This window comes from Erythrolamprus reginae, chromosome 11 (genome assembly GCF_031021105.1).
Source record: "Erythrolamprus reginae isolate rEryReg1 chromosome 11, rEryReg1.hap1, whole genome shotgun sequence".
Lineage (NCBI taxonomy): Eukaryota > Metazoa > Chordata > Lepidosauria > Squamata > Dipsadidae > Erythrolamprus > Erythrolamprus reginae.
In genome coordinates this window covers 37,563,918-37,578,768 of record NC_091960.1, presented here as the reverse complement: position 1 = coordinate 37,578,768, position 14,851 = coordinate 37,563,918, and the positions used below count along the sequence as shown (strand labels likewise).

Genomic DNA, 14,851 nt, shown 5'->3' with positions numbered 1-14,851 from the left:
GCAGCTCTTATGTCGGGGTTCCACTGTACCCCAGAAGACAAGCTCAGGATCCAAAATGATCCTGAAAGAATTGAACAATACTAGACAACACAGTATCTACAGTAGAGACCTTCAAATTTCTAGGTTCCATCATATCTCAAGACCTAAAATGGTCACCTAACACCAAAAACATCACCAAAAAAGTACAACGAAGAATGTTCTTTCTGCGCCAGCTCAGGAAGCTCAAACTGCCCAAGGAGCTGCTGATCCAGTTCTGCAGAGGAATCATTGAGTCCGTCATCTTCTCCTCTATCACTGTCTGGTTTGGTGCTGCAACCCAACAGGACCGACACAGACTTCAGAGGAGAATCAGAACTGCAGAATAAACAACGGCTGCCCACCTGCCTTCCATTGAGGACCTGTAGACTGCACGAGTCAAAGAGGGCTGTGAAAATATTTACTGACCCTTCGCATCCTGGACACAAACTGTTTCAACTCCTACGCTCAAAGCACTGCACACCAAGACAACTAGACACAAGAACAGTTTTTTCCCTGAACGCCATCACTCTGCTAAACAAATAATCCCCTAAACACGGTCAAACTAAGTCTGCACTACTATTATTAATTTTTTTCTCATCATTCCCATCATCTATTTCCTCCCACTTAGGACTGTATGACTGTAACTTGTTGCTTGTATCCTTAAGATTTTATTAATACTGTTTCCTCATTGCTTATTTGACCCCTATGAAAATCATGGTGTTTTTTACCTCATGATTCTGGACAAATGTCTCTTTTCCTTTTATGTCCACTGAGAGCATCTGCACCAAAGACCAATCCCTTGTGTGTCCAATCCCACTTGGTCAATAAAGAATTCTATCTTTCCATCTGTCTAACCCAGTGTTTCCCAACCTTGGCCACTTGAAGGTATCTGGACTTCAATTCCCAGCATTCGCTGGCTGGGGGATTCTGGGAGTCGAAGTCCAAATATGTTCAAGTTGCCAAGGTTGGAAAACACGGGTCTAATCTGTCTGTCCATCCACGCGAGCCGGGGTCTCCCTTCCAAGCCTTCAGCCGCGGAGGGCGGAGCAGACGCCAGGGCCGGCACCGCATCCCCGCCCTCCCCGCAGCTCCCGCACCCCGCGCGCTGGGTTTACAGGCTCGGAGCGGCTCTTTCTCGCCAAGCAGAGGGTCTCGGCCCGCCTTCCCCGGCCGGAGGGGCGCCGTCGCGTCCGGCCTCAGCCCAGGCGGCGTCACTCGCAGCGGCGGGTGCGGCTCTTCCAGGGACTCCCAGAGGCGCCGCGAGGGAGAAGCCGGCCAGGTTGCCCGGGCAACGGGAGAGGGAGGCTCCCTGGGTTCTTTCCGGGCCGGAGGGAGGGGGGGCTAGGCCGAGAAGCAAGGCCCGGAGGCCGCGGGCGAGAGCGGGGCGGGGGGGCGGCAAGGAGGCGGCGCGTGGCTTGGCGCGGCCTTCGTCCTCCCGGACCCTCCCAGAGATGGATGAGCGACCCCTCCCCGAACCGGACAGGCCCTCACCCCGAACTGCGGTCGCGGGTGAAGGCCTGTCAGTTTCTGACCCAAGGGTCCGGGCCTGTTTTTCTGCGCCTCAGGGGACCAGGAGAATCGGGGTGGGTGTGTGAGGTTTCCCTGAATTGTACGAGTGCTTCTATATCCTGGCTGTTTTCTTTAATCGGCATTAACATGAGTGGACTGTCCACTTTTTTTCAAATTTTATTAATGTTTGTACAATGAAAATAAAATGGTATTTTATTATTAAAATTAAAATTAAAAAAGAAACAGAAGTTAGAAAGGTCTAGAGTAGTAGATCCTTGGAACAAACTTCCAGCAGACGTGGTTGGTAAATCCACAGTAACTGAATTGAAACATGCCTGGAATAAACATAGATCCATCCTAAGATAAAATACAGGAAATAATATAAGGGCAGACTAGATGGACCAGGAGGTCTTTTTCTGCCATCAGTCTTCTATGTTTCTAGGTTTCTAGGTCAAAGAAGGGGGAAAAAAGAGGTGAAAAAATGAAGACAAAAAAATAGTGACTTTTCCCAACATTTTTCAGTGCGGTAAAATTTTACAAAAATTGCATCTTCAATTTTTTCCCTTTACATTTTTAAATATTTCATCCATTAACAGCTAAGTCATTCTACTCACCAAAACCTATAATCAAAGATTCAATGGGGATTTTTTTGAGCAGAAAGCCCCGAGGCGGTTATGCCAGTGTGGCCTTTCCTCTTTAGGCAATGTTTCTAGTCCTCATTGTCCTTCCCTTCCAGGGCCTGTGAGGCTTTCAATGCAGGGCTTTCCAAAGTCATGGCTCGATGGTAATTTTTGCGTGGCCTCCTGCATCTTGCCCTTCTCTTGCAGGTTGGGGGGCTGAGAGGGAGACCCCACGATGGAGAAGAAGAAGAGCCCGAAGTCTCACCTCAGCCAAGCGGTGCCTGCGAGTGCGCTGCGCAAGCTGCCTGGCCCGGCCAGCAAGAGCGCCTCTTTCTCCCTGGGAACACCACACCTCCCATCTCCAAGGCCAAGAGCCAAGTTTAAGAGGTCAGCATCGGGACAGGGCAGAGCGGGCCTCGGAGGGCAAGGTCTAAGGAGAGCATTTTCAGGAAGAGTAGGTAGAATCCGAGTCTCACACGGATGGGAGATTTGCTTATTTCTTTATTATGGATGGCTGCAATTATTTTAAATTGAAATGTTTTTATACTGTTTCATATTCATTTTTGTTGTGAGCCTGAGTCCCTAGGGAGTTGGGTGGCATAGAAATATAAACAAACAAACAAACAAATAGAATAAATATTTTATGTCGCTGCTCCAGTCCATGCCAGAAGCTGTCTCAGAGCATCACAAAGCATTTGAACCAACCCCAGCAAATAAAAATGATAACAAAAGGCAACAGGGAAAAGCATTCGACAATTTAAGTTGAATAAATTTAATTTAATTTAATTTTAAAAATATCAGTAATAAGAAATAGTATTAGAACTGTTTCAACTGGGCGCCAGCATGTGGTAGGAATCTGAGCTTGGAAAAGTAGCAGGGTCAGGGCTGGAATGAAACTTCAGAGTGGGCAAAAACCTCTCAGAAGCCAAGGAAAAACTGCTTGTCTTGCCACTGAGAAAGCTGCCTTGTCACGCTGATGAAGTCACCAGGGGACAACCTTTTTTTTGTTTTTGTTTTATTTTTTTATTTTAAAAGTTTTTATTTACAAATATACAAAACATAAAAGACAGTCATAACAATTAACAATTGAGTCTTAGTACAATACAATATGTCTAGATGTAAAAGTATAGCAACTGGTAAACATATAGACTTACAGAAAGGGGGATAGAGGGAAGATAGATAGGAGGAGAAGGGGAAAGAGAAAGGGGAGAAGCAAAGAAGAGAAAGGAAAAGAAAGAGAAAAGAAAAGGGTGGGCGAGTGTACAGTGGAGTTGTGTTGAGAATATGAACTGATTTCAAATTTATTAGCTCATTACCTTAGGTCAGAATCATATAGATGAGTAGAAGCAAGTGTTGAATTAATCGAAGTATAGAGATTTTGAAACTAAAAATAAAAATTTCATATTTATATATCTAATATCTCTTGTAACTATTAAAAAGGAAAGAGACAACCTTGACTTGTGGGAGACTTTATTTGTTAAACACAGAGCTGAGAGCATGGGTATCCTTTCTTCCTCACATAAGTGTTTACTTATTTATTAATTAAATTTGTGTGCCGCCCCTCTCCGTAGACTTGAGGCAGCTTACAGCAGTAATAGAAAAACAATGTACAATACAAATCTAATAATTAAAACTTTGTGATACCCAAAGGGGCTCTGTTTGCATTTTAAACTATTTTGTGACTTGCACTTAAGTTCTGGTCTTAGTGATGAGGATGCCAGCATAATCTATTCTGGATTTCATTGAACAATCGGGGGTTAAAAGCTCATCCTACAGGGATGGGTTTGAGTCAAGGGTCTTTGATGGGGTCCCTCAGCTCGCTTAAGATAGTTCTTTCACATCCTCCTAGCATTATGCAACCACAATTCAGTGAAAGAAAGCTCTGCAATAGGGCCAGTCTAGTCCAGATGTGTTCACACAGCATGCTAGATGTCGTCACCAAGCTAGCTTTTTTTCTGAGTTTGCACAATGCAGTGAACCCTAAGTCACCAAAAACTATTCAGAGTTATGGCCAGCCGAGCCAGGGTTTGTGCAAATGCAGGTATACAAGTATGCTGAGAGACCACCACATTGATGGTGCAGAGTTGCAGGAGAGCGGGCGGGAAGAGGAAGCTCGGCCAGCAGTGTAAAACAGCCCATCAGCCGGCTCTTTAAAAGGCAGCGAAACGGCCACTCCTTGCAGATCACCTGAAGGGCAATGCCAAAGCCTTTTCTGCAGGGAAGGAGAACTGTGGTGCCGGTCAGCCAGCTGCTTGGGCGATCTTGGGGGAGAATCTGCTTTTCTCTGGCTGGCTTCCTGCCACTATTGCGCCAAATTTCACCTTTCCTTATTTTCCGTTGCAGAGCAAACAAGGAGACGTCACGCGTCCCCCAGCTTGGGGGCAATGCAGGGTCTGTGGTGGGCACCCCCCTGCAGCACTCGTTCCTGACTGACGTCTCTGATGTGTATGAGATGGAAGGGGGTCTCCTGAATCTGCTGAATGATTTCCATTCAGGGAAGCTGCAGGCTTTTGGTAATGTCTTTGGCGCTGGGATATGCTTTGACTGTGTTGCGCTGGACAGAGAGAGAGGGGGCTGGGTTTAAATCCTAAATTATTACTAATCTCGTCTAGCTGGTCAAGAAAGGCTCTTAGCCATTTGTGAAATCAGAGATGAATTAAATGGATAGTTTCACCCGAGGAGAAAAAGGTTCGCCATTACTGTCCTATAGCATCCTATAATATCATTACTATGATCTTGTTAATGCGTATCCTCATTTTCAGGAGGTTTACATTATAATAAGTTTTAAAGAAGATTGGAAGTAACTAAGTCAGGGTTCCCAACAGGTTTAAGCCAGTTCTCTTATCAGGGTGTACAGAGCTTTCTTTGTTCCCTTAAGGACTAGAAACATTAATCAAAGAAACTCCTGGATGCTGGAGACATTGATCAATGCTGCTGCCGCCTTGGTAGGGCCAGCAGAGTCAACCTCTCTCCTTCCTTTTCTCTCTCTTTGGCCCCCTTTCCTCTGCGTCCCTGCCCTCCTCGCCTGGGCCTGCAGGCAGAGAATGTTCCTTTGAGCAGCTGGAACATGTGCGGGAGATGCAGGAGAAACTGGCCCGCCTGCACTTCAGCCTGGATGTCTACGTGGAGGAATTGGTGGAAGATCAGAAGAAAACCGCGGCTGACAGGAACCTGGACCAGCTGCTGACCAATGTGAGTGTGCCAAGGAGCTGCCTCCCTTTCCTGTCCGCCCCCTTTCTTTGGCTGGGGACCAAACTAAGTGGCAGGGGCCAGGATGGCTGCCGGGCGTGATGGGGAGAGCAGTTGGAAATGCAAGAGGAGATTTTCCTGGAGGGGTTGGGAGCCTCCTGTTTTGAGGAGCCTTTCGTAGTTTCTCTGCAGCCTGGAGAGAAACAACCCACCCAGGAAACCCATCAGCAAAGCCTCTGGGGCAAAGTGACCCCACCACTTCCCTCTGGGTCCTGGACTTAACTTCTCTGAGCTATTATTCATGACTTCACAAACTTTAAACAGACACCACCGTTAAGAAAATATTAGGAGTATTTACTAGAAGTAAATAACTTGTGCTTAGAAATGGTTTGTGTGGGTATTTCTTGGTGGGCTCAATGCTGCTCAGGTTAGCAGAAGGAATCCCAGCAGTGCGGAGCATTGCATAATCCCAGGAGCGCTTATTCATTAGGAAGAAGGAGGCTGGCAGGCAAGGGCCATAATGGGTGGAGCTCAGGTGCCATGGAGAGGGGCAAGAGAGGTCTGGGCAGGGGCTCATCCATGCACGGATAGGAGACCACGTGCTGCCACCTGCTTCTTCTTTTTTTAAACTTTTTTTCATTTGTTTTTGCAGCTGGAAGAACTCAGCAATTCCATGTATCCTTTTTGTAGGACCCAGTGTGGTTCTTCTGAGAAATTGGTCCGGAGGTGGGAAAGGAAGGGGGATGCGAATGGGGGGCTGCTTCAGAGCACACGGTGGCCTATGGGGACGCAGTGCATGGGGATGGAGGTATCTTGTGTATAGGACTTCATTGTGCTTTGTCCTGGACACCCAAGTGACCGTCAATCTCTTGTCTACAACAACTCTGATTCAGATAATATAATACAATATCTCTGCCATTGGATGACTTGTAAAGTTAGCCATTGACTTACCATCCTAATGGAGCCTGGAATTTACATATGTCATGAGGGTCATAACCTGAGAAACCCACAGGACCGCCTTGATTTTACAACATTATTTGAAGCAGTTGCTAAGCCGATGCTGTGCCTATTGTCCACAAACTGGTGTTTGCTTTTGTTTTCCAGTAAAGAACACCATAAATCATGGTCACGTGACCTTGCAAACTGCCATAAATACAGGCTGGTTGCTGAGCATCCAACATGCAATCATGTGACTGCAGGTAGTGACATGGACATTGGAACTCCAAATCTGGGTCCTAAGTACCTTTCTCGAGGCCCTGGTACTTTTGAACAGCTGCTATGCAACCATTTCTAAATTGAGGACTACTGTACTTGTATTATAAGTGAGCTCCTTTCTCCCATCAACAATCTGTGGACAAAAACGCTGATTTCTCTTAGAAGTTTGGTAACCAAAACATAGCAATCCAGGCCAGACTTAATGCACTCAATCTGTACAGTCTGGAGGACAGAAGGAAAAGGGGGACATGATCGAAACATTTAAATATGTTAAAGGGTTAAATAAGGTTCAGGAGGGAAGTGTTTTTAATAGGAAAGTGAACCCAAGAACAAGGAGACACAATCTGAGGTTGGTTGGGGGAAAGATCAAAAGCAACATGAGAAAATATTATTTGACTGAAATAGTAGTAGATGCTTGGAACAAACTCCCAGCAGACGTGGTTGGTAAATCCACAGTAACTGAATTTAAACATGCCTGGGATAAACATAGATCCATCCTGAGATAAAATACAGGAAATAGTATAAGGGCAGACTAGATGGACCATGAGGTCTTTTTCTGCCATCAGTCTTCTATGTTTCTATGTTTCTAAAATGGCCCTGGGTGGCTCCTGTCTGGTGTGAAACCACCCACTCAATTATTACGAGGACAACCTGGTTTAAGAATGTTAAATTTTGCACCTTGCATAAATCCACATTTGGTTATGAAACTCACAGACTGATACCAGTATTGAGACCTGCCAGTGTGCAAATATTCCATGAGCCATGTCTATATTGCTTGGACCTCCCAAATCAGAGCCAGCAGTCTCAACAGATGTTTGGGCTCATCTTTCCAAGTAGACGGGGTTGGTGTGGGTGCAAACTTCCATGTTCCTCAATGTTCATGTTACAACCTGCAGATTCAATAGAGAACTGCAATCTAAACGAAGTCAACATGGCTGATGTTCATGACAATATTACGCTTCATTAGGATGAACCAATGGCAGATATGTCCCTGGGTGGGTGGATGTGTGTGTTCAAAAAAGGCAATGGCAACTTTAAGATGGTGGATTTCAATTCCCAGAATTCCCCAGCCAGCAAACCTGTTGAAGTGAACCCATCTTAAAAGTTGCCAAGGTTAAGAAGAAACATTAGTCAAGTCAAAGCCTGCAGCTGCTTGATTGAAGCCTTTTGTTTACATGTATTTGCATCTGTTAAAAAGGGGGTGGGACTTTAGTTGTGGCTGCCACCTTAGCTTTTTCCACCCCGAGATGCAATCTTGCATCCAGATTAGCCAGGATTCCTTGCTGCCAAGCTATAGAGAAGCCCAGAGGAAGGGCCAGGAGAAGTGGCTGCCTCCCATCTCTTCCTACTCATTTCTTAACCCTTCACCTTAGACAAAAGCTCCACCTGGCTGAAAATCCTGATGTGGAAGAAGCACCCAACGCCTAGAAGAGGCATTGGGCAGGGCCAGGCCGGCCCCCTTCTGACCAGGCCTCGAGAAAGATGTCCCACAGGGCGGCCTGGCAGGCAGCTCCTTCTGAATTGTGCTGTAAAAAGGTCAGGGGCTGCCGGATGGAAAGAGGCAGAGACATGCAAGCAGCAGGATTGGAGATCGGCAGGAGGCAGGAAAGAGCTTGTTCTGCACGGCTACTGGGGGAAACAAAAAAGGAAGCGAGGAAGGCAAAGGAGAGGGACCGGCCAGGATGCTGATCCTCCACATTGGAGCCCCGAGTCAAGCTGAGAGACCCCCTTTTGCTCGGGTGTGGCAAGAGAAGGCGGCCTTTGGTCCAGGTTCCATAACTGACCAACATCTCTGGAAATTTGTGATGAGCAGCTGACGCAACACCACCAGTGGCCCTGCATTCTCGCTCCTGCTGCCATGTGAGCTGGGCACTTCTGATTTTGTTCTTTCTCGCAATGCTGCACGAGTTTGATCTCTGCAACCTGTGCCTGCTCTGCCCGTGGCCTTAGCCTGAGATCTCTTATTATTCTTTCCAAGAACACAATTAGTGTATTAGGGTTGGGACAATTGCTTCGGGGAGAGCTTGGGAAAAGCCCCCACTATTCATGATGGTACTTTTTCACTTGGCTCTATCGCTGTGGGGAACAGGTGAATTCCAACAGCATCAAATGTGAACGTGACTGGGGAATATTTGTACTGAGATGATTCTTGAAAACTCAATCTACCCCTGCACCCACCCACCCCTCCAATCTCCCTGGCTGGGGACGTGGAGAAAAAGGAGGAAGCTGAGCTGCTTGGTTTGCTTTAAGCTGGGAGCCACCGCAGAACCAGAGAGGTTGACTCACGAACAGATGGAGAGACCTTCTGCTCAGCAGTGGGAAATTCCATCCACAAAACAACTTGGATCCATTACTAGCCTATTTCCAGGAGGCTTTGTTGCTGGATGGAATTGGGGGTGGTTTATTCCTTTGAAAGCGATTCTAGAGAGAAGAGCCCTGCGTTGAGTCCGCTCCCCACAGCAGACTCTGGTTCATGTGAGCCATCAGTGGGGTGCCGAGAGCTGTTAAGCCATGACTTGGCCATAAAAGAAAAAACACATTTGAAATTATACTCTGGTTTTGGTGACTTTTATTGAACGGGAGGATGCCGCTCATTCTGAGACCTTCCTGTAGAACAGATGGGGAACTATGGCCCCTTTATAACTTGTGGACTTCAGCTCCCAGAATTCCTATGACAGCCATGCTGGTGGGAGAATCCTGGGAGTTGAAGTCCACAAGATTAAAGGGGCCATAATTCCCCATCCGTTTGTAGAATAAAGCTTGAAGAGCGGCGTTTGATCATTTCTCTGTTTTTATAGCTAGGAACGTCGACGAGGGCGGGGCAGGGTGGGAAACGGGACACGAAGGGCTCGGCCGGCGTCGGGGCGTTGCTGGCGGGGAAAGTGGCCGTCCAAGTCCTCTTCATTTTACAGCCCCTGATTTCTGGCAGGATGTCGCACAGTGAAGACGTCAAACGCAGCCGACTCCCCGTCCCACACCTGACTGGGAATCGTCCCCTCACGCGCTCCCGTTTTAACTCGAAGAATTTGGTCGGTCAGGAGAGGGAACGATGTTTCTGTGGACCTCCCTGCTGGGAATGATGGGACCTGGAGCTCCGCGCAGCTGGAAAGCCTCTGGTCGGGGGTGGGGCGAGGCGCTCTCCGCTGACGTCATCAGGGGGCGCGGCGGCCGTTGCTCTCAGCGGGATGCGGGAGCAGGCGGCGGCGGCGGCGCGGCTGCAGGTGGGCGGAGGGGCCGGTGGGCGGGGGGAACGGCGAGGGGTGCTCGCCCCCGTGGGTCTGAGGGCTGGCGGGGTCCGGCGCAATTCTGCCCCCATGCCACGCCCACAGAACCGCCAGTAAAATGTTCTTGAAACCTACCCCTGGCTTCCACTTGCCCCAATATTACACGCACAAAGATTGGAGTGGACAAGGGTTTGTCTCTTGCCTTGTTTCGTGCTGAGAGAAGGACGTCGGCTTCTATTCTTGACTTTCCGCTCCCAACTGTGGTCGGAATACTTGAACTCATTGCCGGACTCAATTGTGTCAACCCCTAACCCCCAACATTTCTCCCTTAGACTCTCCACGATTGACCTCTCCAGGTTCCTAAGAGGCCAGTAAGGGGCGTACATAAGTGCACTGGTGTGCCTTCCGTCCCCTGTCCAATTGTCTTTCCTTTCTTTCACCTATCATATATATTCTCTTCCTTTCATATATCCTCTCTTCTAAGTTCACTTTACCCTTATATATATATTACTACATGTCTATTTTTCTTCCTATGTATTTGTGTATTGGACAAATGAATAAATAAATAGATAAAAATAAATAAATAACTGCGCTTTGAGCTTCTTGATTCTGATGCTGAGGTGCAGAAAATGAACAAAACATCCGTGTATTTCGAGTCCCCCCTTTTCGAAGGGCCCGATAAGCAGCCAAAGGGTTTTTGTTTTTTTTTAAAAAAATGTTATTAAAGTCTACTGATAGACTTGATTGGTTTTTTTTTCTCAATCTTTGAAAAATGGTGCAATAAAGCATAATGACACTTGTCTTTGAAAACTCTGAAGTAATTGCTAGTGGCAAAAAGAGGAGGATTTCATTGCAAATGACTTTAGTATTTCCTGGAATTGTAATGGGCACAAGTAAGTGCTGACTTCCTCCCTGTCCTCACTCCTGGTCAAATGGCAGCTGAAAGAACAAGATGTGAGGCAGAAAAATTACCTTTTAAATACAGTACTGTATATCCCTACTAACTAAATGAGCCAGGGTGGCGCAGCAGGTAGAGTGCTGTACCGCAGGCCACTGAAGCTGACTGTAGATCTGCAGGTCAGCAGTTCAAATCTCATCACCCGCTCAAGGTGGACTCAGCCTTCCATCCTTCCAAGGTGGGTCAAATGAGGACCCGGATTGTGGGGGCAATAGGCTGGCTCTGTTTTAAAAAGTGCTATTGCTAACATGTTGTAAGCTGCTCTGAGTCTAAGGAGAAGGGCGGCATAAAAATCAAATAAATAAATAAACTGTAATGCTGGAGAAAGTCACTCTGTGCTGCCTTGTTCTGTGCCAGGCCTGGTAATTTCTGTGCAGTTGTGATTGTGTTTTTAACAATTTCTTCTCTGTTAGGCTGTTGTCAGGGGTTACCTGATCAGGAAAAGGCTTCAAAGCATAAGGAGCACATACGAGAGCATCGTCAAGGAAATTGAAGGGGACTTGGATTGGGTTGAGTGGACTGGACATAGCTTCCCCAGACCAGCCTTTCTCTCCAAGGTAGGACTGTGGATAGGCTCCATTCTTAGCAGTATTGACCTTTTCTTGAATTGCTCCAGAGGGGAATTAAAGGCCTAGTGGTTAAGGCATCAGCTAGAAACCAGAAGGTTTTGAGTTCTAGTTTTACCTGAAGCATGAAAACCATCTGGATCAGCAGTCCCTAAACATTGCGGCCTGGCTTTGGGGGAGGGAGGGGAACTGGGTCATGCAAGCATACGAAGGATTGCCCTGTTTTCTTTGATATAATGCACTGTAATCTGCATTTGATAATACATATATGAATGAAAAATCGCATTAGGATTTGAGGAGTTGGCTAGAAATAATCCAATATTTGTTTTTATAGCTGACCTGTGGCTTAGTGTAAGAGTGTAGAGAGGTTGAATTTAGCCAGGTAAGTGAGGAATTCAAATCTTTCCCAGGCTTCATGGATTGTTGTAACAAAACTAACAGTCTGATGGCATTCAGTATAGAGAATTCTGCCTTTGCCTCTCACATAAATGTTTGCTTTTTGTTTGTAATAGGACATGTCATGCTTTGTGCAACACAGACCTACATATTCAACATCTTGGTCTGCACATAATGATCGCTCTTTTTAAAGGTAATATTTTCATTTTGTATTATTGTTTTATAGTAACAAATTTTATTTTTATATTTTACTTACAGTCTGCCAAGAAATCAATAAAGCAATTCAACAGAGAAGAGGTTAAAATTGACAAGCCACAAAAACAGGATGGGCAATGTTTTCAAGAGGTATCACAATCTAGACCAATGTGTGACTTTGAGATGCAGTTTCCAAGCCGACTGTTGGCGGAGGTGACAGCTGAGCCCAAGACCGGCGAGGCAGGACAGCCAGCTGTGGAGGCTCGTTCCGGGAATGTCTGCGGCCTGCCTGGAGAAAGCGAGGAAGGTGGGGGATCGGGCGATGCCTCATCGGTCTGGAGCAGCTCAGTTCTGGGGATGGAGTCTCCCAGGATGAGCCAGGGTACGTTAGGCGCTGGAAGAACCCTGGACTTTGGTACACTGGGAGGCAGTTACTACATCAATTACTACATGGCTTTGGACTAGACTGCCTCTGCTACCGCACGAATCCCAGCGACCGATAAGGTCCCACAGAGTTGGCCTTCTCCGGGTCCCGTTGACTAAACAATGCCGTTTGGCGGGCCCCAGGGAAGAGCCTTCTCTGTGGCGGCCCCGGCCCTCTGGAACCAACTCCCCCCGGAGATTAGAACTGCCCCCACCCTCCCTGTCTTTCGTAAACTACTCAAGACTCATTTATACCGCCAGGCATGGGGGAGTTGAGATATTCCTTCCCCCTAAGCCATTACAAGTTATGCATGGTATGTGTGTGTGTATGCTTGGTTTTATAATAAGGGTTTTTAGTTGTTTTATTATTGGATTGTCACATGCTGTTTTTATCATTGTTGTTAGCCGCCCCGAGTCTACGGAGAGGGGTGGCATACAAATCCAATAAATTATTATTATTATTATTATTAATTATTATTATCTGAATAGCTTTGATCCTCTTCCTAACAACTTTACAGAAGCAGTGCATGTGGGTGTAAATGGACGGTTGCCTTGCCCGGCAAGAGGAGAGAGAGTCAATTTTGTTTCTGACCACTTTGTTCTATTTCTCCCCACAGAGTCTCATTTCCCCAATGCGCTAGAAGTGCCCAGAGGGATGCCTGGCCTGCAGAGCTACCGTAAGCACCTGGCTATGGAGCTGCTCTGGCTGCAACAGGCAATTGCCAGCCGTAAGAATGTAAGGACGCTACTTTTGGGTGTCTTGCCAGACTTCTGTCTTGGGGAGCAGCCATAACCCCAATGCCGGCTGGTCTGGCACATTTCTGTGACCACTGGTGCTTCTGTAAACTGATAGATGGCATGGGGAGAAGGGGTATTTCAGCCTCGTCCAAGGCTTGGGCAAAAGCAGGATCCCTCAGGGAGTGGAAGAACTAGTTTAAAATCCAGAACTGTTCTAGTCGATGCATTGGACAGGGATTAAAACTATCAAGGGAAGGATTCATGGTCTCTTTTGGAATATAGTAATTTGCATAATTTTATTAGGACAGGGTGTCCAGCAAACCTGGAAAATGGAATTATCATGGAATTCCTGAAAATAATGGAATAAATCAGGAAAAAAACCAAACTCTATTAAAATGTTTAAAAGTCGGGGAAAAATCATGTTTTAAAAAAACCGATCACGCTGCAAAAATGAGCACAACTGTGGCAACCACGTGCTTCCTCAGCTATTGATATTTCTCCACGGCTGAGCCGTTGGGTACGACGTCATTTACGACTGTGCCTTAACTAGATGGCAAGTTACAGGGAAATGTCAGGGACCTATCAGGGAATTTCAGAATGCTTCCCCCTGGACACCCTGTAGGATGTAGATGTGTTGCCTGCTTTCAATTGTTTTTATTTCCTTTTTATTTCTCTCACCCCTCATAGTATTTGATCCTGAAACAGAGGTTGGGGAAAGCAGCTTGAGAGCTCACCTGGGATCTTTTCCCATTGGACTGGAAGCTGACACTTTGACCCACTACCTTTGAAGAAGCAAGACACCTGCAGGCAAGCTGTGTTTCCTTCGAGCAGTGTTTCCCAACCATGGCCACTTGAAGATATTTGGACTTCAACCCCCAGAATTCCCCAGCCAGCAATTGCTGGCTGGGGAATTCTGGGAGTTGAAGTCCAAATATCTTCAAGTGGCCAAGGTTGGGAAACACTGCCTTAGAGAGGCCACACTCTGAAGTCACCGTTGAGACTTACAGAAGGAACTGTAAAAACAGGAGACTGAAGAAGCTTTTCCAGGCTGGCAGATGTTTTGCAATTGCAGCTGCAGAAGCTCCTTTGGTGGAGCAACATCAGGGTCCAGCTTTGTACCTGGAACCTTTTTCCCCCTTCACATCTGCTTTTTGTGGCTCCTGGCTGTTTGATTATTCTTCAAGCCTTTACTGCATGGTTGTTTTTGCTATTTTGCTGGCTTGTTTTTTAAAAAAAATTTGGATGCTCCCTATTAATAAATTATTATGAAGTTAAATAAAACATTTTTCCTCCGTGTCCCATATTTGTCTCGTGACTGTAAAATTAGGCCTATATGGCACAGCTAGGACGTATGAACCTGCCACAGACATTACAGGTATTTCTCAACAATTACAATTGGAATCAGTTCCGTTGCTAAGCAAGTTGGTTGTTAAATGAGTTGTGCCTGATTTTAAGACCTTTTTGCCATGGTTGTTAATTTAATTACTGCAGTTATTGAGTGAATCACATGGCTGTTGAGGAAATCCAGCTTCGCCTGTTGACTTAGCTTGTTGGAAAGTTGCAGTTTTACTGTGTGGAATTCTGGGAGTTGAAGTCCACCTACCTGTCTGAAAGATCCTGCTGAGGTTGAGAAACATTGCCCTAAATTAAAAAAGGCAGCAACAATACATTATTATTATTGTTATTATTATTATTATTATTATTATTAATTAGATTTGTATGCCGCCCCTCTCCGTAGACTCGGGGCGGCTCACAACACAATAAAAACAGTTTATAACAAATCTAATAAATTTACAATTT

General features: G+C 46.3%; 2 protein-coding genes across 4 annotated transcripts; both read left to right on the top strand.

Annotated features, from left to right (window-relative positions):
- The first annotated feature begins 937 nt into the window (after positions 1-937).
- Positions 938-9,100, top strand: CCDC28B (coiled-coil domain containing 28B). Of its 3 annotated transcripts, none has more exons than XM_070764461.1 (6): positions 938-1,297; positions 2,355-2,534; positions 4,491-4,660; positions 5,185-5,339; positions 5,989-6,011; positions 7,925-9,100. In XM_070764461.1, exons 2-6 carry the CDS (start codon positions 2,383-2,385, stop codon positions 7,977-7,979), a joined length of 555 nt encoding a protein of 184 aa, XP_070620562.1. In that variant the 5' UTR covers positions 938-1,297; positions 2,355-2,382; the 3' UTR covers positions 7,980-9,100. The 3 variants fall into 3 exon arrangements, with proteins under 3 accessions (XP_070620562.1, XP_070620564.1, XP_070620563.1); XM_070764463.1 differs by having other exon boundaries at positions 1,221-1,245; XM_070764462.1 differs by lacking the exon at positions 938-1,297 and adding an exon at positions 1,346-1,601.
- A 383-nt stretch (positions 9,101-9,483) lies between these two features.
- On the top strand, positions 9,484-14,332 carry IQCC (IQ motif containing C). The gene is made up of 5 exons (XM_070764509.1): positions 9,484-9,772; positions 11,147-11,290; positions 11,954-12,272; positions 12,931-13,049; positions 13,739-14,332. Exons 1-5 carry the CDS (start codon positions 9,737-9,739, stop codon positions 13,775-13,777), a joined length of 657 nt encoding a protein of 218 aa, XP_070620610.1. The 5' UTR covers positions 9,484-9,736; the 3' UTR covers positions 13,778-14,332.
- The last annotated feature ends 519 nt before the right edge of the window (positions 14,333-14,851 follow it).